The 27,717-nt window shown below is 43.0% G+C and overlaps 1 protein-coding gene across 3 annotated transcripts; it reads right to left on the bottom strand.

The window, feature by feature from the left end:
- Positions 1-10,384: 10,384 nt before the first annotated feature.
- Positions 10,385-24,753, bottom strand: LRATD2 (LRAT domain containing 2). Of its 3 annotated transcripts, XM_068155545.1 has the most exons (4): positions 24,568-24,753; positions 23,182-24,060; positions 15,693-15,794; positions 10,385-15,058 (listed from the first exon to the last, which is right to left on the bottom strand). In XM_068155545.1, exons 2-3 carry the CDS (start codon positions 24,053-24,055, stop codon positions 15,718-15,720), a joined length of 951 nt encoding a protein of 316 aa, XP_068011646.1. In that variant the 5' UTR covers positions 24,056-24,060; positions 24,568-24,753; the 3' UTR covers positions 10,385-15,058; positions 15,693-15,717. The 3 variants fall into 3 exon arrangements, with proteins under 3 accessions (XP_068011646.1, XP_068011645.1, XP_068011647.1); XM_068155544.1 differs by having other exon boundaries at positions 10,385-15,794; XM_068155546.1 differs by lacking the exon at positions 24,568-24,753 and adding an exon at positions 24,272-24,489 and having other exon boundaries at positions 10,385-15,794.
- Positions 24,754-27,717: the final 2,964 nt, after the last annotated feature.

Raw genomic sequence — 27,717 nt, 5'->3', positions numbered from 1 at the left:
AAAACCTTTATAATTCTCACAGAGATGGATGGCCTTGTGTTGTTCTGTTCATTAATCCTCCAGGCCTAGTGCATAGAATCATAGAATCATCCAGGCCAGAAAGGACCAGCCATTTCAACCACTCCACCAAGTCTTTAACAACATCATATCCCCAAGCGCCATGGAAAAAGTTTGTAAAGTGGTTTCTTCCTTTTCAACGTTTAACTTTGATTTCCTGAGGACACCATTAACAGATACAATGTAAATCTGGCTTTTCTGATGTGATGGGATGAACACAACATATTTTTGTGGACATCTTCCACCTGGGTAGGAGCAAACCCTTCTCTATAGGTGCTTGGGTGCTGCTGATAAGAATGTTTACTCTTGCGAGAAACTGCATCTCCTTTAGAGCTTCTGTCAGAACTAATTAGTCCCACCACTGCTCTGTTGGTTGTGGTTGCTTTTATGTACAATATAGGGTATCCCAACAAAAAAATGTAAATTACTTTTTTCCCTTCCCTATGTTCTCTGAGGGCAGAGGCCACCCTCAAGGCAGAAGCTAGCTAGCATCTACCAGCTATCACACTGCTCTTGACATTAATGTCATACTTGTAGATAATTCACATCTACGAGTTCATTTAAATGAACTCTTGCACTAGAGACAGAAGAACCTTGGACAGGACTCAGAGCTGGTTTCATGTTTTGCTTTCTTTACTGAGTCAGTTTGAGTCCCTGAATTCTGACTGCTGGTTCTGTCATTGCTCATCCAACATCTTCTGCGCAACTTCTGTTTCCCTCTGTCACATTATGCCTTTGAAGTGTTTCATCATTAATACCATACAGCTGCACTGAAGCATGGTGTCTGAGAGGTTTCTAAATACATGCTCATTAAGCTTTTTAGCTGTGGTATTAAACTCCTGTTTAACTTACTCTATTATGAAATTTGAAGATGTCTACAATGCTGCCTACCTTTGAGTATGCAGTACTCTGCTGAGATCTTTTACAGGTCTTGTAGGTGTATGGTTCCTGGTTTCTGAGATTGCAACAAAGCATTTCATAGGGTGTGTTAACTTCTACTTCCACAGATAATGAGGAAAATTGCTTTCTGTTTATCTTTAGCTATAATCTTATTTGTGAGAAAACAGCAGCTCAACCTTTTTAACCTTTTGAACTTCTGCATGCTTTCAGACAGCTGCTATGTTTCACTGTCTGTCTTTTTTTCTAATCAACCTGTTCACAAAGTGTTATCTTCTATTCCCAAACAGAATTTCATTCCTCAAATTACTGGGACTGAGTGCAAACCAGATAACATTTAATCTTTGTCTGTATGAATAACAAGCAGAGTATTCATCTATCACTGGTCAAAGTGAGAGCTAGATGTGCAACATGAGGCTTTCTTTTTTAAAAGTGAATCTCGTTTGGGGAATGTAAGGTATCTATATTTTCTTTTCACTGAACTTCTGCTTGGGCTCCATTGTAAGCCAATCAACTTCAAAGATGGAAACACCAGAAAAAAATGAAAAAAATTAAAAAAAAAACAAAACCATACAGTACTGCTTATATACAGAATTTATTATAGGCTATAGTTAGGCTAATCCTTTTTGTTGTCCAGCTTTTGTAAACCTGGTTTGTCACGCACTCTGCTAATATATATATTTATACCTGAAGTGTTACCTAATGCTGCACCACACTACTCCGGTTTGTGTACTTCATAACATGTCAGAGACCAGATGCTCTACTGACATAAATCAAGAGAGAGTCAGTAGCATCTACAGAGCAGTATTGGTTTATTAAATAATATATCAAATGGAGATCTGTAACTTTATATGTAGGGGTACATTCATACACAGAAGCACTATAGATAACCCTGCATATCGATGGTCATTGAGTTGTCAACTTCCTCACCCTTGAGAAGAAGAGTTGATAGATGAGGTATGATGACTGGGTGATTATGTGGAACAGTGCTTCTGTTTTACAATGCTCTGTAAAAAGTTCCATCTGTCTGTGTGCTTGTGTGTGAGCACACAAATGTGTCTTTAGAGTGATGGTGTGCATACATGTATGCATTGCAATATATACATAAAATCCATTAGAGTATCAGCTTCCCTTACAGCAGAACTGGGAATATCCACAAGAACAGGAGAAAAAAAAAAATGTGTGAAAACAGCTGTCTCCAAAGAATCCCTTGCCTCTCCTGAGTGCAGGTTGACAGTGCTTCCTAGAGACTGTACAAGCTACAGGGTTGTGCATTTTCCAACCTGGTTAATTCTATAATTCTATTCTATACCATGGTGCCACCTACAACAGGTAAATGATTCACTGAATAGTAAGGAGGAGCTCAGAGCTCCACACAGAGGAGTTCAGCCCCAGTAAGGAGCCCCAGCCAGCACCCGTGGATGATACTCGAGTAGTCATCAATCCTGGTCCTAACAACCGGGGGGCCACCAGGCCCCCCGGCCTTTGTTGTCACCACCACCATCACCCAGTGTGCACCATAGGCACTCACCAGTGATGAGAGGAGGATCCCTCAGCCCAAATGGGCTCAGCTTGGAGCTTCTGCCTTTCCTGGGGGAGATTAAAAAGGGGAGTGGGCGGGGAGAGCCAAGTGGCCACACTTGGGGTGGGAGGAGACTCCAACAGAGCCCAGGTGCTCTGGGTTTGAGGGGAAAAAGAGGTGGGTGAGGGACTTTTTGGGGTGTCAGGTGATGATAGGACTAGAGGGAATTGCAAAAAAAAAAAAAAAAAAATAGAAATGGGTAGATTCAGATTGGCTGTTAGGAAGAAATCCTTCCTCCTGAGGGTGGTGAGACACTGGCACAGGTTGCCCAGGGAGGTGGTGGAAGCCTCATCCCTGGGAGTTTTTAAGGCCAGGCTGGATGTGGCTCTGAGCAACCTGATCTAGTGTGAGGTGTCCCTGCCCATGACAGGGGGTTGGAACTGGATGATCCTTGAGGTCCCATCCAATCCCAACAATTCTATGATTCTAAAACAATTTTGCAGTTTAGGCTGGATGTTAGGAAGAAATTTTTAACAGAAAGAGAGATTGGCCATTGGAATGTGCTGCCCAAGGAGGTGGTGGAGTCACCAACCCTGGAAGTGTTTAAAAAGAGACTGGATGAGGCACTTAGTGCCATGGTTTAGTTGATTAGATGGTGTTGGGTGATAGGTTGGACTTGATGATCTTGAAGATCTTTTCCAACCTGGTTAATTCTGTGATTCTGTGATTATTAACAAGGAAGGCATGTAAATCCCTCATGAGGATTGAGCAGGAATGTGCTCTTTAAAGAGAGAAGTTGTTGATGCCTATGCTTGACTGCATTATAAAGCTGCACATGTGTTGGAATCTGGCACATTTCTATGCCAGTACTACAGTACATGCACTGAGCAGTCATTCTATACCACAAAAAGTCTGTGGCAAGATGCATCATTCAATTTAATCCTTTGCCTTGACAGGATTTTTGTGAAGCATTTAATGTTAAATATAACATCCCCTTCTCCTCCTGCTTGCTTCCTGAAACCAGCTGTACCAAATACTCTACTGCCCATATTTACTGGAAGATAACAGCCTGCTACAGACACACCTATAGTTTATCACCCTTCTTTTATGGTGCTGTTTAACATGCTGCTGAGAAAATTGCATAGCCACTTTGAGTCTGTCAGATCTCAAACTTTACCTTCAGGGCTGTGAAGTTTATTGACTTACATGGTCTGTTTGCAGCTAGTGTCATCACTCATCATGTATGGGTGCAGTTATAAGGGTGTTTTCTGCCTGGCAGTAACCAAGACAGTGGTTCTGCTGACTAATCCATGAGTTTCTGAAATTGTTTTGGGTTTCTTTGTACATTTTCTACTTGAAGATTAAACCAAGCAGAATGACAGCCCTTGATCTGCTCTTTGTTCAACATGAGGGAGGTAAATTAATACAGATGTGGGTGGAAGAATCAAGAACTGAAGTCTAAATCTGGATGAAAAGATAGGTTTTGAGATGGGCTGATAACAAGTGATACAGCAGGCTATAAGCAGTTATGAAAGGAGGATGAAGTAGCACAAGAAAGGCCATATCACATTGGTTGATGGGCATCTCATAGTTTCAGATATGCTCAATAAACCTTTACCTTCTCAGAGCTGTTTTGACTGTTTATTTTCAGCTCCTCTTAATTTCAGAAGAGTCAGAAAGATGAACCTACTTCTATCTCTGACCTAGTTGTTTGTTTTGTAGCTAGAGGTCACCTTTATACCCAAACAGCATCCTTATCAAGCTAAATAATTATGCTTTTTACCTAGACATCAAACTTTTGGCATGATAGGACAATCTGAGTTGAAAGTTCATATTGAGGAGAATGAGATAATGGGGGGCATACAAACAGGAAAAATATGTAGTATCTATCATTTTCTCTTCAGTAGAGCCCCATTTTGTTTATGATCCCTGGAAGTAACCAGGGATCAGTGCAAATTACTCAGTGGCAATTGTAGTGATGGCTCTTCAAGCATTGAAGCATAGCTACTAAAGTGTAAAGCTCCATACACACACCAGGGTGAAATTTGTTGTGGTTCTATAGGTTTCCATAGCTCATATAAGCTTACCCTGCAGTAAAGATAAAGGCTAATATATACTTACTTAATAACCTAGAACTGTGTCCTTTGGTTGGAGTATATTAAAAGGATGAGGAGAAATGCAGCTACGATTAGTGGAAATAGTATCTGCTCATGCTCCAATATTTACTCTTCATTCTTCAGGTAACACTCTGAAGAGAGAATTGGACATAATATCTGGGATCCAGCAGTCATGTTCATATGAAAGGATGAGGGAGTTGATTTTGGCCAGTGATACTGTGGCTTTTTTCTATGCTGGCTCTGTGTTACAGTCACCCAGTGACAGAATATGCAGTCAGAGCTGTTTAGAAATCACCGGTTGCCACACAAAATCTTGGGACTGTGCTCAGGATGTTGAGCTGACACCTCAGGGATATGTGCATCACCTAAAATTTGGTGCTCTCTTTTAGCCTTCATTTGGTTTCTAATTAGACCATGAAGGGAAGACAGCAATCACTCTAATGTAATATTAACCACTGTTACTGGGATAAAATATTGTGCAGCTACAGAGCTTTTTATTCAAGAATTTCAGCCATCACCAGGAATTCTCTTAAAACCTGTGAGCTGTAGTAGTATAAAGCCAGCATTGTTGATCATGGTTTTTCTTATGCAAGGATGAACTGCAGACCCAGTTTACCTGTTTATCTCTGGTTATTTCTGGCAAACTTGAAAGACCATGGAACTCAACAGTTGCACTGTGATAACCATAATGTTACTGCAAAGTAAAAAACAGTCTGTGCTTATCTGTGCTGTTTACTTTCTGTCATAACTCTTGCAGTAAGCTCCAAACAAGAGTAAAACATTGTTCTCCTGCATGTGGGAGGGCAAGTCTTCTTCCCTGACCACTGAGCAGGGTGCATATAGCTCAGTAACTTTCATGCATTTTACATTAGTAACAGCAGAGTTTTGTTTCCCCACTGTGCTCAAAACAGAGCTCAAACTTGGTTACCTCCATGCTGGAAAGGACTGATGTGCCAGGACGCAGCCCAGCCTGGAGGAAAAGCCCTGCTAGATCTAAAGGTATTGAAGAAGAAAACCCCATGCAAAATAGTCCCACAGGGGCGTGCAGGAATGCTGATAGAGGCTCTGACTGGTCCCTCAACTGGTCTGTGAAGGTCTGAGGTCTTGGAAGCTGTGCCAATTTACATGAGCAGAAGATATCTCTCAGGTATGACATCTACTTAAAGACACATAAACTATTATTCTGATATGCTTTATTCTGAAAACCTTGCTCTGATACAAAGTAAATCAGAGTAAGTCAAAAGAAACTCATCACTGCAACATGGTTGTGAAAAATCAGTGGATGAGTAAAATTATAATTTGTGCTGTTGAAGTTCCATGCTTGGATTTATCCTGTGTAAGTGTAAGTGTAAGTGTAAGTGTAAGTGTAAGTGTAGATAAGGGCCCTGTATTCAGAGTGCAGCTTCTTCAGGACTGTTAGCACATGAACACCTATTTGTATACAGACCTAAACATGTATGCAACCTATATACTTAACAGAGGCGTCTGTGTGTATACACAGAGAAATCTTTCCTTGTGTATGTGAATTTCTGGGTGTCTGTGTATACATAGAAGGAAAGAAAGAAGCTGAGTACATATGAGGAAATAATTCAGTTCTCCTAAGATCTGAAATGCCCTCTGAATGTGCCTGCCTCTCTTTACTGTGTACAGAGGAAACCCAGAGAGACTGAAAAAATACTATTTTTAGTAATACATTTCCTAGCTGGTGCTACTAATACTGTTGTAATTTATTACACTGAAAGGTATTTGGAATTTAATTAACTTGGCTTTTAATCCTGATTACTTGCTTTGTTCTCTCTTCCACTGTGAACAATGAAAATGAACTCTGTACTTTCACCTTTATTACCAATCAGTGTCCAATCACTTTTACATTCTCAGCCATGTACACAGTGCTGCTGTGTGAAAACAGACATTTCTCCTGAAGTCAACAACTTCTTTTTCTTTCTTCTTTTCTTTCTTCTTTTTCTTCTTCTTTTTCTTTCTTTTTCTTTTTCTTTTTCTTTTTCTTTTTCTTTTTCTTTTTCTTTTTCTTTTTCTTTTTCTTTTTCTTTTTCTTTTTCTTTTTCTTTTTCTTTTTTTTTTTTTTTTTCTTTTTCTTTTTCTTCTTCTTTTTCTTTTTCTTTTTTCTTTTTCTTCTTTTTCTTCTTTTTTTTTGTTAACAAAAAGAAATTAATAAACAACACTGCAGGGAAACTTTTTGCTTTGTAAAACAGTATACATCTTAAACTGCTTCTGCTGATCACTATTCAAACTATTCCAGTTCAATTCTGCTTTTAAAACTTGTTTAGATATTCCTTGACTTCATCTGGGGCAGATGCCAGTCTGAGGTACACATGGAACATGGCTTCTCCACCAAAATGGTTCTCATGACTGACTGCAGCTCAGTGCTGCAAGTCTGAGTCAAACAAGCAAATTTACGCCACCCAAAACTTCTTCCAACTCAAACCAGTCCAGACTAGTTTGTTTTTTCACATTCTGGGAAGTCCCACATGTGAAAGAAGGTGGCTTGTCTTTTCACAAGCAGCACAGTGACCCTGGGAACACAACCGGGTACCTTCTAAATGCTCTTTCTGCTTCACTGATTTTTAACATTTCATTCTCTTAATTTAAAGCCTACATCTGAGTCAACTGCTTGAGAAGAAGGAACATTTTCCCAGTTCTGCCAATGTATGTTGTTATTCAATATGGGGAGACTGTACTGATAAAAGATGGCCTAAACCAACAGCAGTGTCTACTTGTTAATAAAATTATTGCAGCAGGGCATATCTTTAAAGCTAAAGGAAAATCATTATTGCATTTAGTGACTGATAGACACACAAACATAAGGGGATTTAGTTGCCCCCTTTGCTTGATCCCTGAAATAGGCTAGCATCTCCCAGGGCTACATACCACCACAGGTGTTCAGTGCATGAGACTGAAGAAAGCATTTAACTCTCTGCTCCTTATTGACAGCACTCAACTCGTTATTCAGAACTTAGTATATACTGTTTCTGAAAATACTTATTGATAAGCATTTCAGTTCTCTTGATTTTTAGCCAGGTAAATCATGTTTAATTTTCTAGCTGTCAATGCTCAACTGACACAGCCATTTCTCCCAACTCACAGTGTTGGAATTGCTTCTTCATCTCATACCAACATGTTAAGTGATTTCTGTGTATGAATGGCACAATGCTGTTCACAGTATCTGCAGTGACACCTCCATGCAGCCGCTGGCCTGTCTTGGAGGACAGGCCTGGTACTTCCTCAAACTGAAATTACATTTCTGTGTACATTTCTCTCTCTTATTTGCTCCCCATTCTACTTTCAAATTTGCAGATGCTCCTTCTGCAAGGAACTGGAAAGAACATCTGAACTTCAAAACTGCACTGGACTTAGTTTACGTCACTGCAGACGCTTTGACATAAAGAAGTGAAATACAGGTTTCTGCTATCAATAAATAATCCTATCTTCCAAGTGCCCTTTCCTTGTAGCAGTAGCTTGCATTTGCCTCTGTTAAAACATACCACCTCTATTTGGCTATGCAGTAATTTTGTTTCCCTGTCAGAGATACTGAAGTGTACTCTAGTGTCTGAGTGTAAATCCTACTCAGCATTATTTGAAAACTGCTGTTTGTTAACTAAACAGTTTGTACAAGCTACCACAGGGTCTAAAAGGACATCAGACTTTTGAAAATGTATCTAAGGCAAAAACGGCTGCTTGAGATCAATGTCCAACTCACAAACTTCATTCACCTGGCTTTTACACACCAGGGATAATGACTCATACTCTTAGTCTCTATTTCTTTGCATGCACCTCAGTAGGATGGCTCATTTGCAGCCAAGAGAGCATTAAGAATGGCATGTTAAACTCTTGCAATTCAGTTTCATCATCCTTTCCTCAAATTTGCAAAACATTTTTCTTACTACAATGCTTGAAAATCTACAACATATATTTCAGCCCATTTGTAGGTGGGCTTCTTTATTAAATCACAAAACTGTGACTGCAGTTATCCTCTAATAATGGTTCAAAGAGTGGCAGGGAAATTACTGTTATTTCCCTCCTTGTAAAAAAATGGGCAAAACCATCCACAAATTCTGAACATGTTTCTATGAAAATACCCAAATTCCATTTTTTTTCGTTTAAGAGTTCTATTTCCCATGGCAGCATCACACAGCACTTATTGGCATTACAGTTCTTGGTTTTCAGGATCTACATAATATTATAGTTTGAAAATATGAACCGCAAGTTTTGTACAAATGATGAAATTCTCTCTAGAATTACATTTCATAATACAGCGTGATCAACCACCCAATTTTCATATGTCAAAACAACATTCCACTCTGCCACATTAGTCCGTATGAAATACATAGGACATCAGCAGAGCTGCCAGGCTGCTGGGACCACGTTTCCTCAGTCTGTTTCCTTACCCTTTAAACATTAACATTTCTTTAACCTTCACGCTTCTGCAAAAGCACACAAAGGGTCTGAAACCTCTCACACCCTCCACAACCACACCAGGTCAACGTGCTGAAGTCTTTGCTTTTCTGGTTACCAAACGAATGGAAGAGGAAAGAGGGAGTGAAGAGTGGCCAGATTTGAACAGGGAACAGGAAATTGCCGTGCCTTGGCAAGAGTTAATCGTGCCTTGGCAAGAGTTAATCCTGCCTAGCCCAGCCTGGCTTTCTGTGTCACAGTGACTTCCCCTGCAGGACTGAAAAGTTTGACACCACTGTTTGCTTAGGATCGAGTCCAAAAACACAGTCACACCCTGTCAGGAGCTGCAAGCGTAGGCAACCTCCCTCAGCGCTGGCTCTCTGTGTAGCCCCCAGGGACCAACAGGGAGCACAATACCCTAGTGAGGCTGGAGCAACAGCAAACACTGAGACCAGGCTTTATCACTTAATCGTTCATTTACAGGCTTTGGATTTAAGAGCATTTTTTAAGGCACAGGCTTACAAAGAAGCAGTGATTTCCACAGTGTCAAAAGGTGTTCTTTCAAGTGCACTTCCGTCTCTAATAGGCTTAACAATTTCCCATCAAGTTGGTGCTAAATAGCTCTGAAATTTGTTTTGTTGTAACAAAGTGGAAACATAAAATTTGCCTAAAATGAAGCACTTCCAAGTCTGTTCACATTTTTTAAGTAACACCTTGATACTGAATGCTGGCTCTGCTACTGATGTTTACGTGCACTCTTCAGTGTTTGCAGAGCTGAATTCTGTGTCTAGAAGCAGCCTGTTTTTCAAAGGCATGCTGTAGAGACCAAGGCTGGAACCCAGATCACTTCACAGCAGTATGCAGGTCTGCCTATCTCTTCAGAAGATATAAGTGGGTCTAAGTAAAAAGCAATACCTCTATCTGTAAATAATGGGCTTGGGTGAAATAGCTCAAATACCATGAAAAAAAATCCTTGTTTAAAACTGAGAAGGAAATTCTGGTTCTGGGCACCAGCCTGGAACACTTTCAGGCTGGATTAGTATGCAGGAAGTAAAGAAATGAAAAAGCAAACCATAGCTTTAAAATGTCATTGCAGAAACATGCATGCATATTCTCTCATGCCCTGCCTGGTATTCAGTAATGCAGTAGGCAATGATAATGATACAATTTCATAGCTTCACTAATCCCAGGGGATGTACAAAATGCTTCACAAACTGATGTTCTGTATAAGCAATAGGCTGGGCCTTCTCATCTGTAGAGGGGCAGAAGAGATTATAGTACAAATATAGCAAAATGTGTCTCATAAGCTCAGAAGCAAGTGGAAGCACAATATATTCTGTTCAATGAGCACAAGAAATTCAGACAACTTTACGCTTAATTAGCAGACAAGTTAGAATTGTTTTATTTTGTTTTGAGGGAAGCAGAGTAGCGTAATAGGAAACAGAAATTATCTAAAAGGAACATAGGCCATCATTTGTGTGCATAAATCCTTGATTTAGAAGAGAATATGGAGGCCTCTTATCTCTTTACATTGGGGAGAGAGAAAAATCCAACCCTGGCAAACTTCATTGCTGAACCTTGCTGTTGGTGTCTAATGTCCCCTACCGCTGCCTTTGCATTTTGCAGATTAGAGATGATTTTATGAGTAGATGTGACCCAAGTTTATTAAATAACACCATATTAGAATCATACCTTTTTTTTCCCCTGAGTAAGGGGTTATCCTATCTGAGCAATGCATTGTATTTGGGTGTTGAGTTGAGGTCAGGCAAACTAGGCATTGTTTCTGGTTGAAGATTTCTCATGACAAACTGGTTTTGAGGGAACCAATTAAGAGTGATTTGATCAATTTTGAGAGAAGTCTTTTTCATAGACAGGGAACCCTATCAGATCATGTTTATCATTCACCTGCTTAACATTAAGCTCACAAAGCACTCCCCTGCAACAAAAATGACAAAATTCAGTTGGCTTCTCGATTTATATTAGAAAAAGCTTAAATCATACTGCAATGTAAAGTGACATGTTACCCGGACAATAACAGTGTTCACCACTGACATGTCAGCTGCTTAAACACAACAACAAAAGATTATTTAATATGCTATCAAAAGCTTGTGGAAAAATTCTTTCCATTCCTTGCCACCTCTGGAACAAAGCAGTCCAAATGGCCAAGAACAGACATATTGGCTTTGAAGATCTTGGCACAGATGACACAGCTGCTTTGCTGTGTTATTGTCTGTTGTTTCCCTGTAGAATATTTCTGCAAGTATCTTCAAGAGATGTTTATAATCTCAATGACAATTTCTCATGAGAAGAACTCTTGAAAGTGTTCTTTGCAGCCACCTGAACTACAGTCTAGTCCAAGCATAGGAAGCAGCAGCTAACATGCATCTTTATTTCGCACAGGAAGGGTGCAGGAGTGGAATGCTGGCAGTGATCCCCATCCCCAAGGAATGGTGTCTGTGTGGAGGAACTGGCTGACAGTGCCCAGTTCAGCAGTGAGAAAGGTAAGTGATCATGCTGGGTGATGATTCTTCATCTAGCCCTCTCTCAAAAGTGGGGCTGAAGTCCTGGGCAGAGCAGACATACAACAGCAGCTCCACTTATCAGAGTTGTCTAGCTTCAAAACTCTAAGAAATCAGGGAAAAAAATATTCATTGTGGGAGCACCTGTGACAGGTGCAATGTCATGGATTATTCAAGGTCTCTCAGACAGCAAAGGGACAGATGCTGTGGGCATCTGCAGCATTTACAGACTCTTCATTAGTATTATGAATTTATTTATCTCCTGCAGGTTCTGGTACCAATTATATTCTCAGTTAAATGGGTCAGACAAGGAAGTACATTCACTAAAAGAACTAGAGTTTCCTAGACTTTGAAACTTCAGTTCCACATTAAAAAATAATATTTATATTGATTTGCCGTGGTTCAAAAAGGTGGCAGAGAGAAGACTAGAAGCTTTATAGCAAGATCAGTTTGACTCAGAAGAAGGGCTGTGTGTTTTGGATTCAAGATCCTTATGGGTGAAAAAGCCCTAGAGAACAGCAAAGAAATATTCTTGGTCTCCATGTATACGTTGTTAAAGATGTATAGAGGGAGACATTTTAATAATCTCTTTCATTATATGATTAATCTTTTTTTTTTTTTTTTGCTTTTGTTCCCGCAACAATGCCACTGTTCAAACAGCTCTGTAAGAGCTGCTGAGCTGTGAGTTAACCCTGCTGTTGCCCAGGGAAGACAGAAGTTGCTGGGCTAAAGCAAAGCCTGTGGACAGACCTTCTTGAGCTGTAGAAACCATCAGCTGGCAGGAGAGGAAGTGACTGCAAAAAGCAGTTAAGGGAGACCTAATAATGATTCCCCAAGGAAAATTGCTGGTCAGAGCAATTAACTCTGAATCTATGAAAAGCAGTGACTGAAAGCAGGACAGAGGGTTCATGTTAATTCCTGTGTCTGGAAGCACTTTGAATGCGAGCTAAATGAATGCTTTTCCTTTCTAAGCAGACCCCTAGAAAGATCAAACCCATGATGTCTCTAGTACATTGAGGCCAGTGGCTAGCCAGAGCTGCCTAACAGCCCCACCTCTTCATTCCTCATTCTGGCAAACTATGGGATAACTGGAACATTAAACAAGTTACATTCATTAAGGAGAGCTATTATCTATAAATGTGACTGCGTGGGATGTCTGGTTTCCAATGCATGCTGTGAAGGGTTGTCCCTTTTTACCATGGTCAGGGAGGAACTGAGAAGCTCATCAGAGACTTGAAAAAAACCTCACCCTCTCAGTTAGTAAGAAGTCCAGTGCTCTCATGTACCCAGGGGGAATACCATGCAAGGGGAATGCCATGCAATGCTGCTCAGAGTAGTTATAAGGGACTAGTTGCCATCTGATTGCAAAAATTTCTGCTGCAGTTCACCAATGACCAGCTGCACACAGTATGTTCTGATCAACTGCCAATGGCAAGTCTTCTTTTAAGTGGGCTTTAGATTTAGCTTGTAAGAGGCCAGACTACTTAATGTGATTTAAATCAAAATATGATTATTAATGGCTATTTTCATCTGCTGAAATCAGCACAGAATTTTACTTAATTCTTTGTCATTTAATCAGAGCAGTAAAGCAATCTGTAGATCGGGATGTATAGAGTTGCAAACCAGGGAAAATTCACAATAGTGCCATTTTTTGCTGAAACTCTTTTATCTCAGGGAAAGATAGTTAAGCAAACCTGTCACAAAACACACTGCTTTACAGTGATGTATAAATTCACTGATGTTCCTGCTCTTGCTCTAAGTTTTGCAGCAGAAGGGCAGGGCAGAGTAGAATCATGTTTAAAAGCAATGGCATTGGTGGGTAAAAAAAAAATCACTGCTTCTTTTTAAAATCCAATTTTGTGTCTTTGCTAGGCTGTACCATGAGACACAGCTATTTTACATTAAAATGTTTAATTAAAAATATGAGTTATGCCTTGCATCCTAACAGGAAACCATCATAAAATATCAAGTAATGTATACTCTGATAGTCTCAAACTATCAGAGCAGTCATGCGTAAGTCCAAATCCCTTTTCAGTGGGACATTGATTAAATTCTTTGATGAATCTGTGTGCATGCATTCGGCAGCTTCTTCTTTTTCTCAGTGTGAGTTTAGTTATGTGAAGCCAGAAATGGCCTTTGTATTTTTAGAATTTGGGAGCACACTCAACTGGAATCTAGCCTTGCACCTAGGGTTAGACCTCTGCAGTAATTCAACTCTGCTTGTTCCGGCTCTGAACAAAGACAAGCAGGGCTATGGAGTTGTATTACTCACTGCAAGTTGAGGAATCAGCTTTCCATGTGACATTCTCCTCCCACCCCCTTTCCCACAGGAACCGCACAATGTAAGTTAAGCTTGTGCCTTTGCCATTATCTTGCCCTAGTGGCTTGGTTCCAACACATGGCTGTGTACTACCTCATTATTTATATCCTGCCATCATCTTATTTAGTACCTCAGCATCCATCACAAATGTATTGGGATAACCGTTTTGCACTGGATAAGAGACTCATTATAATCACAGCTTCGCTGCAGGGGTCGGCACCTCCACTCCATGAATGTGATAAAGTGCTCCTAGTGCCACCTCACCTGCAAATGCTGGTTTTCCCTGCAGAGTTGCTTCCCACGGGCTACAAGCTGCTATTTAATTTCTGTAGCAATATTTTAATAACTTAATTTAAGATTTAACGGCTTTCTTTCCTGTGCTTTGTTGCATAATTAAGTCATGTGGTGGGAACTCATTAGACTTGGGGATCGGAGATGCATCCAGGCACATAAGCCTGTGTTACGGCCTACTGCAGGTAAGTAAATGCAGACGTGAGCATGGAAGTAATAAAGTATTTCATCCTTAGGAATAATCAGAAAATACTTTGCTAATAGTTTGGTATCTTTTAATCACATCTGTAGATTGTAATAATAGTGGTAAACCAAACAATGCCTGCTCCACTGACACATAAGGTGGCTACAGCCTAGGCTTCCTGGGGCCCAACACCCTCAAACATCATCTTGCATGCATGTGTGCATGCCCAGGAGCTGTGGGCACTTCTGCCTCTTGAAAATTAGCTCAAGCTACAGCCTGACACTGAACAGACCACTATGGGAATTGGTCTTCATTGCTTACGTAGGGCTGTAGTGTTGTACATGTGCACAACATGGAAGAGATAAGGTCTATCACTCTCTTTGCTGGAAGAGCTGAGTCCTTGGTGTTCCAGTCCTCAAGAGAACGCTGTAAATGCAAGACTACTTGCTGCCTGAAGGAGTTCCCTGTTGCTAGTGCTCTTCTGCTTTGATATGATGGGTCAAATATGAGGCAGAGTAGAGGTTCAAAACCACTTTCCAGCCAAACACTTGAGCTACCCATTTATTAGCAAGACTGGGTGTAGCTATCTCAGTTCTTCAGTTTGCAATGAGGGCTGAAGAACCCAGCTCCAGAAGGCAGGTTGTAGCACAGAACACCATGGCCAGATGTGCACACCAATCTGCCCCACAACTGCACATTTCTCTCTTCGGCATAACTCTTCCATAGGTGCATTGCTTTCTTGAGGAGCACAGGAAAAAGAGCACAGAAAACACAAAGAGAAAAAAGCACAGCATCAAAGCTTTTTTTCATAAAGTAACCCCATTGGGTCTCAAGGATACATTCCTCACTGTGTACACAATGCTGGGGTTCCTGACAGAGTGCCTCTTCCCAATTGGATATGACCATCAACTCTATCACTAGAGCTCACAATCCTTGTAAAGAAGAGTGCTGTCAGCTGCCTTCTACAGGAGCTGGAGGAGTTGTGTATGGAGACCTATTCTCCATAGATATAATTTACATAAGCACTACACAGATTTCCCTGCATGCTGTCAGGTGTCTTGATCTTTCTCTCTGGAGGCTCATCTTCCTGTGAATGAAGTTTCTGCGGTGAGCCAGGTACACTTGTGCACCTGTTTTGCTCAATTAAACCTTTTCTAGCAATGTGAGTCATCTATTTCATGGTCCAGAACATCCTCATTTCATTTCCTCTGCTGTCTGTTAATTGACTTGATTAATACTATGTAAACACCTTGAGACTTCCTTGCTCTAACTGCTGTACAGAAAGAGCAGAGCCTATTCCAAACAGGACAAGATGGAAGAAGCACAGGAGTAAGGAAAAATTAGAGGTACCAGACATTTATATGATCCTTACTTATCTTGGTTCTTAATAATCCTTGTTAATTTCCACTGATGAACTTGATATGAGCAACAAATTCTGCTTCCAACACAGAGACAGACCACAGTTCATAGAGACCTAGAGTAAGACAAATGACCGTTTGACATAAGTTTCTAGCAAGCTCCAAACCCTTCTAGCAAGCTGTGCCAGCTCCTATTGATCAGAGTGCTTGAGTTCTTAATTTCCATCTGACAGGATCCTGATCAGGACAGTCAAGCACCCCTTTAGCAGGTGTTAGGGAGAGGCTTACGTAACTTTGTGGCCTGGCACACAGCCAGCAGTGCGTGGCCAAAAGATGCAGCAGTTTGCGCAAAAGGGGCTAGAAGCTCTGCCAAGAACAACCTATGGATATGCTCAGCAATGGTGGTGATGTGTCTCAGGACATGGTCCCCTACATCCACTGGAGGAACCGTCCTTCAAATATCAGGATATCTCTCAGGCCATGCACCTGAGGGACTGTAGAGGTTGTCTGTGCCCAGAATCTGGCACGAGGCTGCAGGGTGGCCTCTGTGAGATGAGGTCAGAGGTGTCTCCTGCCAGACACAGTTGGTGTCAACAGCCCCACTGGGGGACACATCTGAGCCCCTCAGCCCAGCTGGTTGCATAAACAGCTAAAGGCAGCACAGGCAGAGGAGGAGAAAAATCAAGGAGAGAGTAGCAGCAGAGAGACACCAAGGCCAGAGAAGATGGAATAGGGCAGGAGGCACTGCAGGCCTGGAGAGGGGATCCCCTATAGCCCTGGAGAGACCCCACTGGAGCAGAGACCCACCTGCAGCAAGGGGGTTGTTTCCTGCAGGAGCTGCATCTGCAGAGAGCACCAGAGCGATAGGAGGAGTGAATCCCTGCAGCTGGGGACACAGGACCCCATCTGCCAATCTGACCTGCTGTCTGTGAAGGTATGCTGCTCACTAGGGGCTCAGATCTGGGATGCAGAGAGCCTACCAAGGTCTGTCCATCTCTCAGACTATTAACCCCTGCTGCTTTCAACATAGGCACCAATGACACAGCTGGAGAGATCTGGACACATAACTAGTGGAGAAGAGCATGGATGCCCAGGTAGGCTTCTCCTTGATCCTATTGGTGAAAGGGTTTGAGATGGACTGAAGAGATGCTGCTGGTTGGTGACTGGTTATACATCCAGTATCTTCTTTATCTGTGGGACCCAATTTGAGGTTCAAGGACTGTTGGAGGAGATGAGATCCACCTGACCAAGTGTGAAAAACATCCTTGCCAACAGATGGTCTAACTGGTAAGAAAAGTTTTAACCCAAGAATGATGATGGAAAGACATCAAGGTGCACAATGAAATAAGAAGCGTCACACTGGGTAATTAAGCAAAGGATGCAGATTAAAGTGAATGAGAGAGGCCTGAAAAAACGCAACAGTGGGCTGAAGGGGTCATATACAACATGCACTTTGGATGAAAGTAAGGAAGAGCTGACTCAGTGCTTTTGTGTGAGATTTAGAAACTCTTTCTGGTCAGGATCTCAGAGAGAAGCATAATTTGCTTGTTCAGTCACTGTTTTTGTCATTGTGGATATGTACAGAGTAGAAACCTTTGATGAATTAAGCACCATTACCAGATGGATATAGTGCCTTACTACAATAAATGACCCACATCACCTTCAGCAAGAAACATCCTTGATCCTGCTGTGAGTAGTACATAGATCCCACTCCACCTCTGGGGCTTCCATGAGACAACATCACACAAATTGCAAAGTTGTAGAGATTTTTCCAAAAACTCCTCATGAGTTCTGCTATATTCTCATTTCTCCCTCTCACAGACACTACATCTGTTCCTTCAGCAGTTGCTGGCAGCCAAGACAAGCCCAGGTGCCAACTAATACTATGATCTTCTGCTGAATTAGTTTTCCACTTTTACAATAAAATTATGGGCCAGATCTTCATCAGATTTAATACAGCTATTGCCTATTAAGCAGCTGATGGTCTGACCTTGTAAATAGATCACTTGTCCTCTGTCTTTGGAGGTAGAACACAACCAAAGAGTTTGATTTTGATCTTATGTTTGAATTCAGAGAAAACATTGACTGCTTTGTGTCTGATCATGAAAAGAAAAAATATAAAATCATTAGTTTTCCAAACACACCAATGAAAAATACAAAGAGAAGGAAAAAAATTGTAAAAGATACTATAAATCTTTTTATTTCTTTTCAGTTACTATGCAATGCCCTTCATTTTGAAGGAAATGGTACAATCAATGATCTGTACTTCTTTCACAGGAAAAGAAGATATTTGCACTAACAATTCAACATTTACTGACAAAAGACAGCCTACAGAAAACACGGTGGGGGAAAAAGAAGAATCATGTTTTGTGATTACACTTGTTATTGTGGATGATTCCAGGAGGTGTTACAAATATCAGGGATTTCAAATGTGCATTTTTAAAAAAGCTTCTAAGTGAGCATTAATGCAAAAGAACCATCTAAATCACTGGTGTTTGAAAACACCCTGATTTCTTCCTACCTCTGGTTTAAAACAAATTAAATTCTAATCTGAAAGTCTAAGCCCACTACACAACACACCCGGCCTTATTACTGCACACTGATTGGTAAGAGTAGTCAACACATACTCAATTAACAGTAGATTTCTTATAAATAGAAACTGCAGTTGGAAACGATGCATTTCCTAACTCTACTTAGTTATCAGTCTCTGATATAAAATTAAAATTTTGCTTTCAAAAAAAAAACTATTTGTTCCTACACGGCTGTTAGAGTCATGGTTGGTGCTGTTAATTGACAGAGAAGCACAGGCAGGAAACCGCTCAACAACATGCTTCATACACCCAAGGACAGACCTTTAGTGAAACTCAGTAAAGGAGAAGATAAAAAGGAAACCACCATTACATTCAAAAAATCTGAAACGTATTCATCACACAATATTACCTATTTTAGTGCTGAGACTGGAATATTGAATTTACATGACAAAAAAAAAAATTAAGTTGGCCTGAGGGTTCACAAAACAACTGAAAGTTTACTTCCATAGTCTAGGATCCTTCAGTCTGAAGATTATTATGTTTTTCCAAGTAAGAAAATACAGGTTTTTAATTAGCTTTCGGGTATTTTCCTTGCCCACCCTACAACTGCCTACTATGTTGGCCAGGTGAGCTCTACAGAGTTGCAGTAATCAATACTTTGCATTCATGCAGAATCAGAAATAACCTGAAACAGTCTTCAGTTTATGTCCTTGCTCACTGCCATGGAAGGTGAATGTCTACATCGTGTTTTTAAAATTACTCAATCAAGGGCTAGTTTTAAGTTTTACTAAAAATCCTTCTCCAAGATGTTATTTGCATCAAACACACCAATACTCTGGGGAAATAAAGACTGCTCATCTACATCTCCTAGATGGAGCTACACTTTACACATCTGGGACTCAGTCCTGCCAACCTTAACATGTGGAAAATGATATTCACAGCAGTCCTAATACCAGTAGCAGTAGGTATGCCCAAATGAGTAAATTCACAGAAATGTTTAAGCATTTGCACAATAAAAGGGCTTTTAAAACAAACAATATTAACTTTAAATGTTAAAAACTCAAGGGAAAGTTCAAGCATGACAAGACAGACAAAAAATACATCAAGAGACAGCCTGCAGCACAATCAGCAGCTTAATTTACAATTGCTGTGTAACACACCTCTCAAAAATCAGTGCAGCTGAAATCAGTACTTCCGGGGAGAAACTGAGGCCAAACTTTGGGCTGGACTTAATAAGCCTTATTTGGACAAGAGGCCCTTTGAGAAACAGCTTTCACAGCACTGCTTGTTCTCCCTCAGCGATTATGCAACCTCAGATCCTCCACACTTCCACCAGATAACTCAGCTTGAAATTCCAGGCCCCTATTCACAAGGAAATGTAAATATACACTTAACTTCAAGCATGTGAATAGCCTAACTGACTTTCAGGGACTACTTGCAAGTTCGAACTTCACTATAGGCTTAGGACCTTTGCTGATCCAGAAGTTCTGCAGGAGGATCACACCTGAATTTTTGTGTGTTATAGAAGAAACTGCAGGGAAGAACACTTGTATCTGTTCTTGTACCTTCTCTTTTGTAATCTACACAAAATCTTGCAGCAGACACATGCACAAAAAAGTTTGTTTTCCTGGGAGACCTCTTCCATTAAAATCATGCTCTAGAAGTCCCAGTCTAGTCTGGTGACAGCAACTAAGTACAGCAAAGACAAGAAACTAAACAGCGGCGATGTGCTTCTACAGCAAATTGAGTTCTTGCATCTAGCTTGTTATGGGCCCATGGCTTTAAACCCAGACTGCTTAGAAATGTTTGCAGTGGTGTTTAGTAGCACCTATTAAATAACACTGCCCAGTCAACAGGTAGGGAAAAAGGACCTGCCTGTTAAAGATTCAACAGCCACATCTTCATCTGCTGGAATAAGCAATTCCTGTATGGAGATAGCCCTCTTCTAGGCTAAATAAAAAAATGCAAGGCTTCCTCACCCTCTTCTACTTTTACGTATAATGGAATGCCAGGAGACAGAATAAATCTCCAACCACAGTTTGCAAATAAATTTAAAGACTCCAAGTATCTATGTTTTAAGTACTCAACACCTGTATCCCAGGTGTAAGAGGAGCACCTAGGTTTTATAGCACAGCAGAACACATACAAGACTCTGCTTTCACTGTGAGGCAATCTCCCCCCTTCACTCTCTGTCCTAGCAAGGCAAAGCAAGCTCCGGGATTCCTTGTAAAGCCCTGTGCCTGTGTGGGAATTTATCCCAAAAGGCATGACCGGTACAGAGAAGCACCAAGATCGGCACAAAACACGATTTCAGTTGGCTAAAGAAGCTTTGCTCTCCATTCCCAAGCAGATTTGGTCCTTTTTTCATTAAGCAAAAAGGGGAGGGGGGAGAGGGGGGGTGTAGGGGAGGAGGAAACACCACAGAAAACAAAGCCAGACTATGCAGGGTATCTCAGAAAGTGAGAAATGGCCAAGTGTCACAGTTCTGATGTTTCGGACACAAGGGGAAAAAATTTTCACAACTACTTTACTGTTTAGTACCCTGTAGATACATATTATTTGACATTTATAGCAGTTTCTGTACTTTATGACCAAGAATATACTTTAGATCACTAATGAAAAATAAAACCCATTCAGAGGATTGGCATATAATGTGCATACCAACTTACTTTCATATGCAAGGTTATGAAGGGATTATATATTTTTTTTTTAACTTTCAAAAATATCTGTAAGAAAATAACATTTTACATACCTATATTACACAGTGAAATAAACTTTGTTATGTACAAGGTTTCAGTACGAAAGAAACCACAGCCAGACATTTACTCATTGTCTAGATACTTTCAGTTGTATCAGTCAATACAACAGAGAGATTCTCTTTCACTTTTTTTTTTGGACTATTTCAGTGATCATTTCAGCTTCTAGCGGTGGTTACTGGTAGTTGTATAAAATGTGTGCAGACATCCACGTATTAACCCTACTACAGTTAGATATGAGTAGTTCGTGCTCTCAAAGCAAGGCTGCACATCTGCTTGACAACTGCAGTAACTTGAGTGTAACTCAGTTGCATATCAGAGGAAAAAAAAACCAACAACTTAGTGCAGACACCTGAGCTATAGCATTCTAAGGGAGCCTGGTGCTGAACTCTCCTTTGGATTTGGATATTTCACAGCCCAAAATGAAAATGTGAGCGTTAAGGAAACAGTATATGGCATACTTTGCATAACCCTAAAAGTTATTTTTCCTCCCAAAGTGAGGATAATATAGCCTTTCATGGCTTTTTCCCATTTTAGGCAGAAAAGACAACACAAAATTATATTTGGATCACAATGGCAAAACTGCTTGATGTAGTCTTAAGGAATTGAAAGCTGCTTCTACCTACTCTTAAATGACAAATATTTCTCCCATCTCAGGGGAGGAAAGGACACAGAGTACTCCACTATTTGTGGTATAACAGTAAACAACTGTGGGGAAGACAGTATTAACTATGCATCAAGTTACATCACACTGTTAGTTTCCATCATTTACACGGACTCAAGCTTATCTTCAAGTTTACCTCATCATTATTGTGCTTTAAGGGAAAGGAAATTTGCATTAGAAACTGCCTCCAAATCAGTGTCTGTTCACACACTGCAGATCCCAGGACAAAGACCTGACAGTGCTGTGTAGGAGACCAGTTCAAGAGCTGAAAACAAATTCAGGGAATAGTCAAGGCAGGCAGCACCACACTCCACCTCCCATCCTGTTTCACAGAGGACTTGTGCAACAACTTTCTAGACATGTGCTCTCCTTTTATCTAATGCTATAGCTCAGCTTCTTACCATAAAAATTAGCAAAAAAAGGAAATGAAATCCCTAATGAAGAGGAAATTGCCTTGCAGTAAGGAAAGAGAAACACTCAAAATCCCCCGCCTGTAATGCCTTCCAGCCTCTGCTTCCTCCCTATCACAGCTGTGTCTACTGCAGTGCAAAACCTATGACATGCTCATGGCCAGGAGCACCCAGTTAAGGGGCCACCTTCTCAAGGGACACCTTACTCACAACTTAGTCTCACACACATACAGCCTGCTTCTACTGCCTTGATACGTACCACAGATGCAATCGGCAGCTCTGCCATTTGGTTTTGGGGAGGGCAGAAAGCTTGTAAAGAACAATGGTGTAGCTTCGGTATCTGCCTGTAGGAGCCTCAGCACACACCAATGCAGAGGGTGGTAAACTTCCTCCTCCCCTGGGACTGGTCAGCAATAAATCAATCTTCTGTCCTCAAAGCCACACACTGATAGTCAAGGAGGAGTTTCCCTAGTCCATCTGTTCCTATCAATTAAGAAGGCACAGCAAACCCATTTCACTAAAATTAGTGATTTCTCCCTTACACCTTCCAGGAGGCTAACTACAGATCCATGAAGCCTTGCACCAGGCAAGTGGCTTCTTGCAATACCAACAGGAGCCACAACTGAAAAGAAATGGCAGAAGAGAAGGCAAAACAACATCCTCACACTTCTCAGCAACCAAACTAATCAGATGCTCTGAGGTACATGGTCACATCATGAAAGTTGTTGGCTCCTTCTTAATAGTATTAAATACTCTTAACTTCAGCTGATAAGTAGATGTCAAAGGCATTTAGCATCTTGAAGGGTCAGGCCTACTGGCAGATGGTTGAGGGAAAGGCTATGCACCAAGAAGGCAGAGAAGGGAAAAAGGTAGGAGTGGAGAAGGTTAGAATTGCCCTGAGTTTTATCCTCTACAAATAAGTCACTGGTTTTATCATCAAGCACTGAAGGAGTTAAGCACTAAAGCACAGACACTTAATCAGCTTTCCCCCTTCCTTTCACATGTGATTGGAATGAAGCTGCACCGAAGCGGCCCAAAGGACTTCTAACAGCTCAATTTCGCAGCCTTCAGTTTTAATCCCCATCACCCAGGCTAAGCAGCATGGTGGTGCTGAGGCTGCTACTCCACAGCAGTCCGAGCACCTGGATGATGATGGTCTTCCTCCTCCTCTTCCTCCTCCTCTGCAGCTTGCAGGTGGCTGGAGAGCTCCTGGATCACAGCAGCCCTACCAATCTGGTCATTTCTCCTCTTCTCCATAATCAGATCCTCTAGGCTCTGAAACTCCAGTGTGTGGCTGCGCTTGTCGCCCAGCCGGATCTGCAATCGGTAGGGCTGCTTGCCTATGCGCAGCTCCCCGCCGATTTTAAACTCCCGCTTGCCATACCGGCACCAGGCAGCAAAACACTCTGAGTTTCTCCAGCTCAAGTCCCGGTCCTTGCAACCCACCTGCTCCAGGGCATTGCGCACCACCATGGCAGGGCTGAGGGGCTTGTAGCGGTACAGCTGGTTGGCAATGCGGCCCCGTCTGCCCTGGCTGGCATCGGTGAGGAAGCTGTTCACCACCTCCAGCCTATGCAGGTGGACAACTTGAAAATCGCCAACATAGACTACCCAATGTGGATACTGGGCCTGGCACACGAACTCCACCAGGTCACCTGGTTTGCACCTATTCAGCAGGTTCTCTGGGGTGTAGGTGCTCAGATGCCCTCCACTGCCTTCATCACCCTCCTCTGGCAGTGTGTCCTCCTCAGAAAAGCTCTTCTGGTAAATACACTCATCCCGGTAATAGACTGAGCACTCCACCTCGTGCAGCTGGGGATCGTAGGGCTGCAGGGCAGGATGATCACCCCCAAGGTCCTGCACTGAATCCTGCTGCTGTTCCAGTTCATCATCATCATTCGAAAAGATGTAGGAGACCCCGATCCTGGGCCCTTCATCTCTGTCCATACCTGTCGGATCAGCCGTGGGAACTTCCTTGTAGTTCAAATGGGTCAGCTTCTCCACCTGGTTCCCCATACCCACTGCAACGACAGACACACAGCGGGGCCATAAGGGCAGGCACGGCGTGAAAGGCTTCCAGCGAAGCGCCGAGGCGGCAGGACGCCGCTCTCGGCTCCGCACACACCCGACCTCTCCCCGCTCTAACAGAGCCCCTGTAAGAGCATCCAGGGACTGCGAAAGCCCCTCGGGGAGGGGGAACGGTAACCGCAGAGGGGTGCGGACCTCCCCTACCTGCACGGAGGAAGGCGAGGCGGCACTGCCACCTGTTAAGCGGCAGCGAGGAGGAGGAGGAACGCACAGGAGCCGCCGAGGGGAAGCGGGCAGACACAGAGCCACCTGTTACAGGGTTGCAAACGCCGGGGGTGGTCCGGAGGTCCGAGTTAGGGATGGCTGAGCGACGTCCCCCGAGAAGCGCGCACCACCCGCCGCCAGGCTGGGCTAAGCCGGGCTGAGCCGGGCTGCCGACCAGGTGCGCCTCCTCCTCCTCCCCCGCGCCCTCCCCCGGCACCGGGCGGCTGCAAACTTACCCAGCGGGGAAGGCTGCGCTGTGCCGTGAGCGGCTCTAGGGCGAGCGTGCGGCGGCGCGGCTACGGGGGGGTGGGCGCGCAGCGCGGCTGGATCATGGCCCCGGCACGGCCCCGCGCTCCCCGCGCAGCAGCAGCGCCCGTGCGCCGCGCTGCCGGCACTGGGGCTGTGCAACAAGCGCCGGGGAGGCACGGCCAAGGGGAGGGAGGGGAGACTGGATCCGGCTGCGGACGCCCCGGCGAGGGCTCAGCCCCCAGCATTTAAAGAGGCAGCTCTTCTTTTCCCCCCCTCCCCCTTTTTTGTTGTTGTTGTTGTTCCCCCCCCCCTCCCCCCCCCCCCCCCCTTTCCTTCTTCCCCGCTTTCCTCCTCCCCGCACCCTTTTCTCTCGTCTCTCTCCTACACGCCAAGCGCTTTGCTCCTCGCCGAGGCTGATACGCAAGCGGCGGTCGGGCGGCCGGGCTCTTGGCGCCGCGGCTGCAAAGCCGTTCTGTGGCGGGCGTGCAGCGCACTCACACTGGCAGGCACGCACGGGCTCACACGCGGCCCCTTTAAGGGAGCGGTGCCATGAGGCAGTCCAACCCGCCACTTCGGTCTGGGGGAATTAGTGTGAGCAGGAGTTTGCCTGGGACAGCATCGAGGCGATGCAAAGCCTCGATGCGGAATCGCGGAGATCGCACCGCTGCCCGCGGAGGAGCGCGCAGTACGCACGGGTGAACAGCCGCCCTGCAGCCCCTCTTCGGGGGGGGTGGCGGGGCGGGGGACGAACCGGGACGGCACCGGGACGTGCTTCCTCGGGGCCGTAGACAATAACAAGGAAGTTGTAAAGCGAATAAAATCAAAGAACCCCGTTCTCCTGGGCTGACTTAGTGCCTTCGATTCCTCCATGAGCGAAGCATGTAATTAGTTTTATTAATTTCTTTCCGACTCCAAGAGATCACTCTGTTTTTCAATATAGAAGATTATGTTTCTTTTTCTCTGGAAAGGCATTATCGTAACTGGTGGGAATATTTCTGTGTGTTGCAGAACACAAAACAATATTCTGCTTTTTCATTAATGCCTAGTTAGTCTACTAGGTGGTTTCATTATTTGTACTATTTTAACATGCACTAGTAAAACCATGCTGTTAAAGCAGACTACAGAGATAATTTATGGGAGCCTGGAGTAATGTCTTTAATTTTGTATATTCCCAATGTCTGTTGTATTGTAATTTATAAACCCAACTGCACACTGCTGTTTTGGGGATTCACTAACCAGTTGTGAGTGGATGAACAGGCTCAGTGTTACTGGGGTGCTGGGCACTTCCCATGGACTCAGAGACTATTGTTTCCGCTAGATTATACACCTCTGGTTTCAAATATAAACCTGCACTTTGGCATGGGGAGAAATGCTGGGGCTATGGAGATACACTCTCTGTTCTGCTTGGGATTCTGGGGCAGTTGCAAGCAACTGCAGCAGGTGACAGGCAGCTGGATCAGAACCTTTTTGTTTTTAACTCACCTGGTGACTATGTCTAAGTGAGCATTTTAGAGAACTGAAAAGCACACTAGGGGTGTGCTTTTGAAATGTATTTCCCAAACATACACCCCCCAACACACGTGCTTCAGTTTACATTCTGGTGTGATTTCAAAGAGTGCACACATACTCCTTCCACCTTCAGCCGAGCTAAAATGCACTCCAGCCACAGGATTTGACCTCCCAAATGTGTTTAATGTAGATGCCATTTTTCAGTACTGCCTGTTCCTCTCTTCTATAGCGGCAATTGAACAAAAGTGGGCCCTGCTTTATAGTCAGCTTTGTGAAATTGTTTCAGTAATTAAGTGTGGAAGTGAGAATACTTTACAAGGAGGAGCTGGACTGAACACACAAGTGACTTTTTTGTGTTCTCCCTTTTGTATTGGAAGCTGTGTCTCAGCACCAGCAGCATACTATCTTTGGAACAGTTTCATGTTTTGTCTAGAACAGTTTGGCAGGCCTGTGTTGAATGCTGTGTTTCCTTTTGAATCTGATGCTATGGAGGAGTGCAGCAGAGCTCACTGTTGCCCAGAGGAGTTACTTGTATGTGTATGCACATCCACACTTCTGGAGCCCTCTGTCTTCTGTCATTTCTTTCTGTCTGCTTCAGCTCACCCCAGTGCTTAATTTTCTGCACCTTATCATCTGCTTTGATCTCTTTGATCTCTCTGAGTTTCTTTTCAATGACTGCTCCTCAGAATCCACATTCTCTGATCAGTCTGCTGCTTTCTAGGAACAGAAACCCTTGGAGAGTATTTTTGTGTCATACAGCACTTGTGGATAAGACACTGTGTGGAAACTTCACAAAGGACTTACAGTGCCTCTATATCACCTGGGCTGGTGCCTGAAACTGCAATGCTTTAAACTTCTGTGTGCTTAACCTCTAAGCCTCAAAGCAGCTAAACTCTGCAGGCACAAGGGACGGAGGTTGGTGGCAGTGACATGCTATCTGAGTGACTATGTTTTTAGAGAGAGCATTGACCTCTTGCATAGCTTTTGAAAAAAGGACTTTGGTGCTTATCTGTTAAAGATAATCCAGTTTGTGGATGTAGAGTGGAAGGAGGAATTGTTGTGCAGTTGCTGAGCTGAGAGCCCAAACTGCAGTAAGGTAAGATTGAAAACACACCTCTGACCTTGCTGTTGGAGGCTCCTCAGTAACTTCTCGCTCAGCATGATGGCATTGTTACCCAGTTGTGAGAAACTCAGCTCTCTGCACATCACAGAGAGAGCATTGTGAATACCAGAGTTGCAGCTGTGCTTGTACACCTACAGAAGTCAACAGGGATGCCCATGTTGTCAAATAAGAGAACTTCCTGAGGTCACTCCCAGGTCACAGTATATTGCTCATCAAGTTGCATTAAGTATTTGTTCCTTTTAGATTCTCTTTCATAGTAAAAACTGCACCCCAGCCAAAAGCCAGGTGTGGTTGAGGGACTGGTCCACTTTACGCAACTCCACCACCGGAACCCTGCAGAGACTGCAAGGAATCAGGTGAATCTACATGAGGGTAGGCTCCCTCTGCTCTACACAGTCCTCCAACAATTTCCTAGCGGAGTTTGCACATCCATATGCTCTTAGTCTATTGCTGAGAGCAGCAATACATATCTACAGTTTCACATCATAAAAATACCATTCTAGTG

Source organism: Melanerpes formicivorus, unplaced genomic scaffold (assembly GCF_026170545.1).
Source record: "Melanerpes formicivorus ecotype bairdi unplaced genomic scaffold, bMelFor1.0.p_v2 SCAF_32, whole genome shotgun sequence".
Taxonomy (NCBI): Eukaryota; Metazoa; Chordata; class Aves; order Piciformes; family Picidae; genus Melanerpes; species Melanerpes formicivorus.
This window is presented reverse-complemented; position numbering and strand designations above follow the sequence as displayed.

Excerpts from the sequence above, each read along its gene's own strand:
- LRATD2 (XM_068155544.1), bottom strand. The coding sequence starts at position 24,055 with ATGGGGAACCAGGTGGAGAAGCTGACCCATTTGAACTACAAGGAAGTT. Across the intron at positions 15,795-23,181 it reads GGAAGACCATCATCATCCAG|GTCTCTATGAACTGTGGTCT; the intron begins GTGCTCGGACTG and ends GTCTTACTCTAG.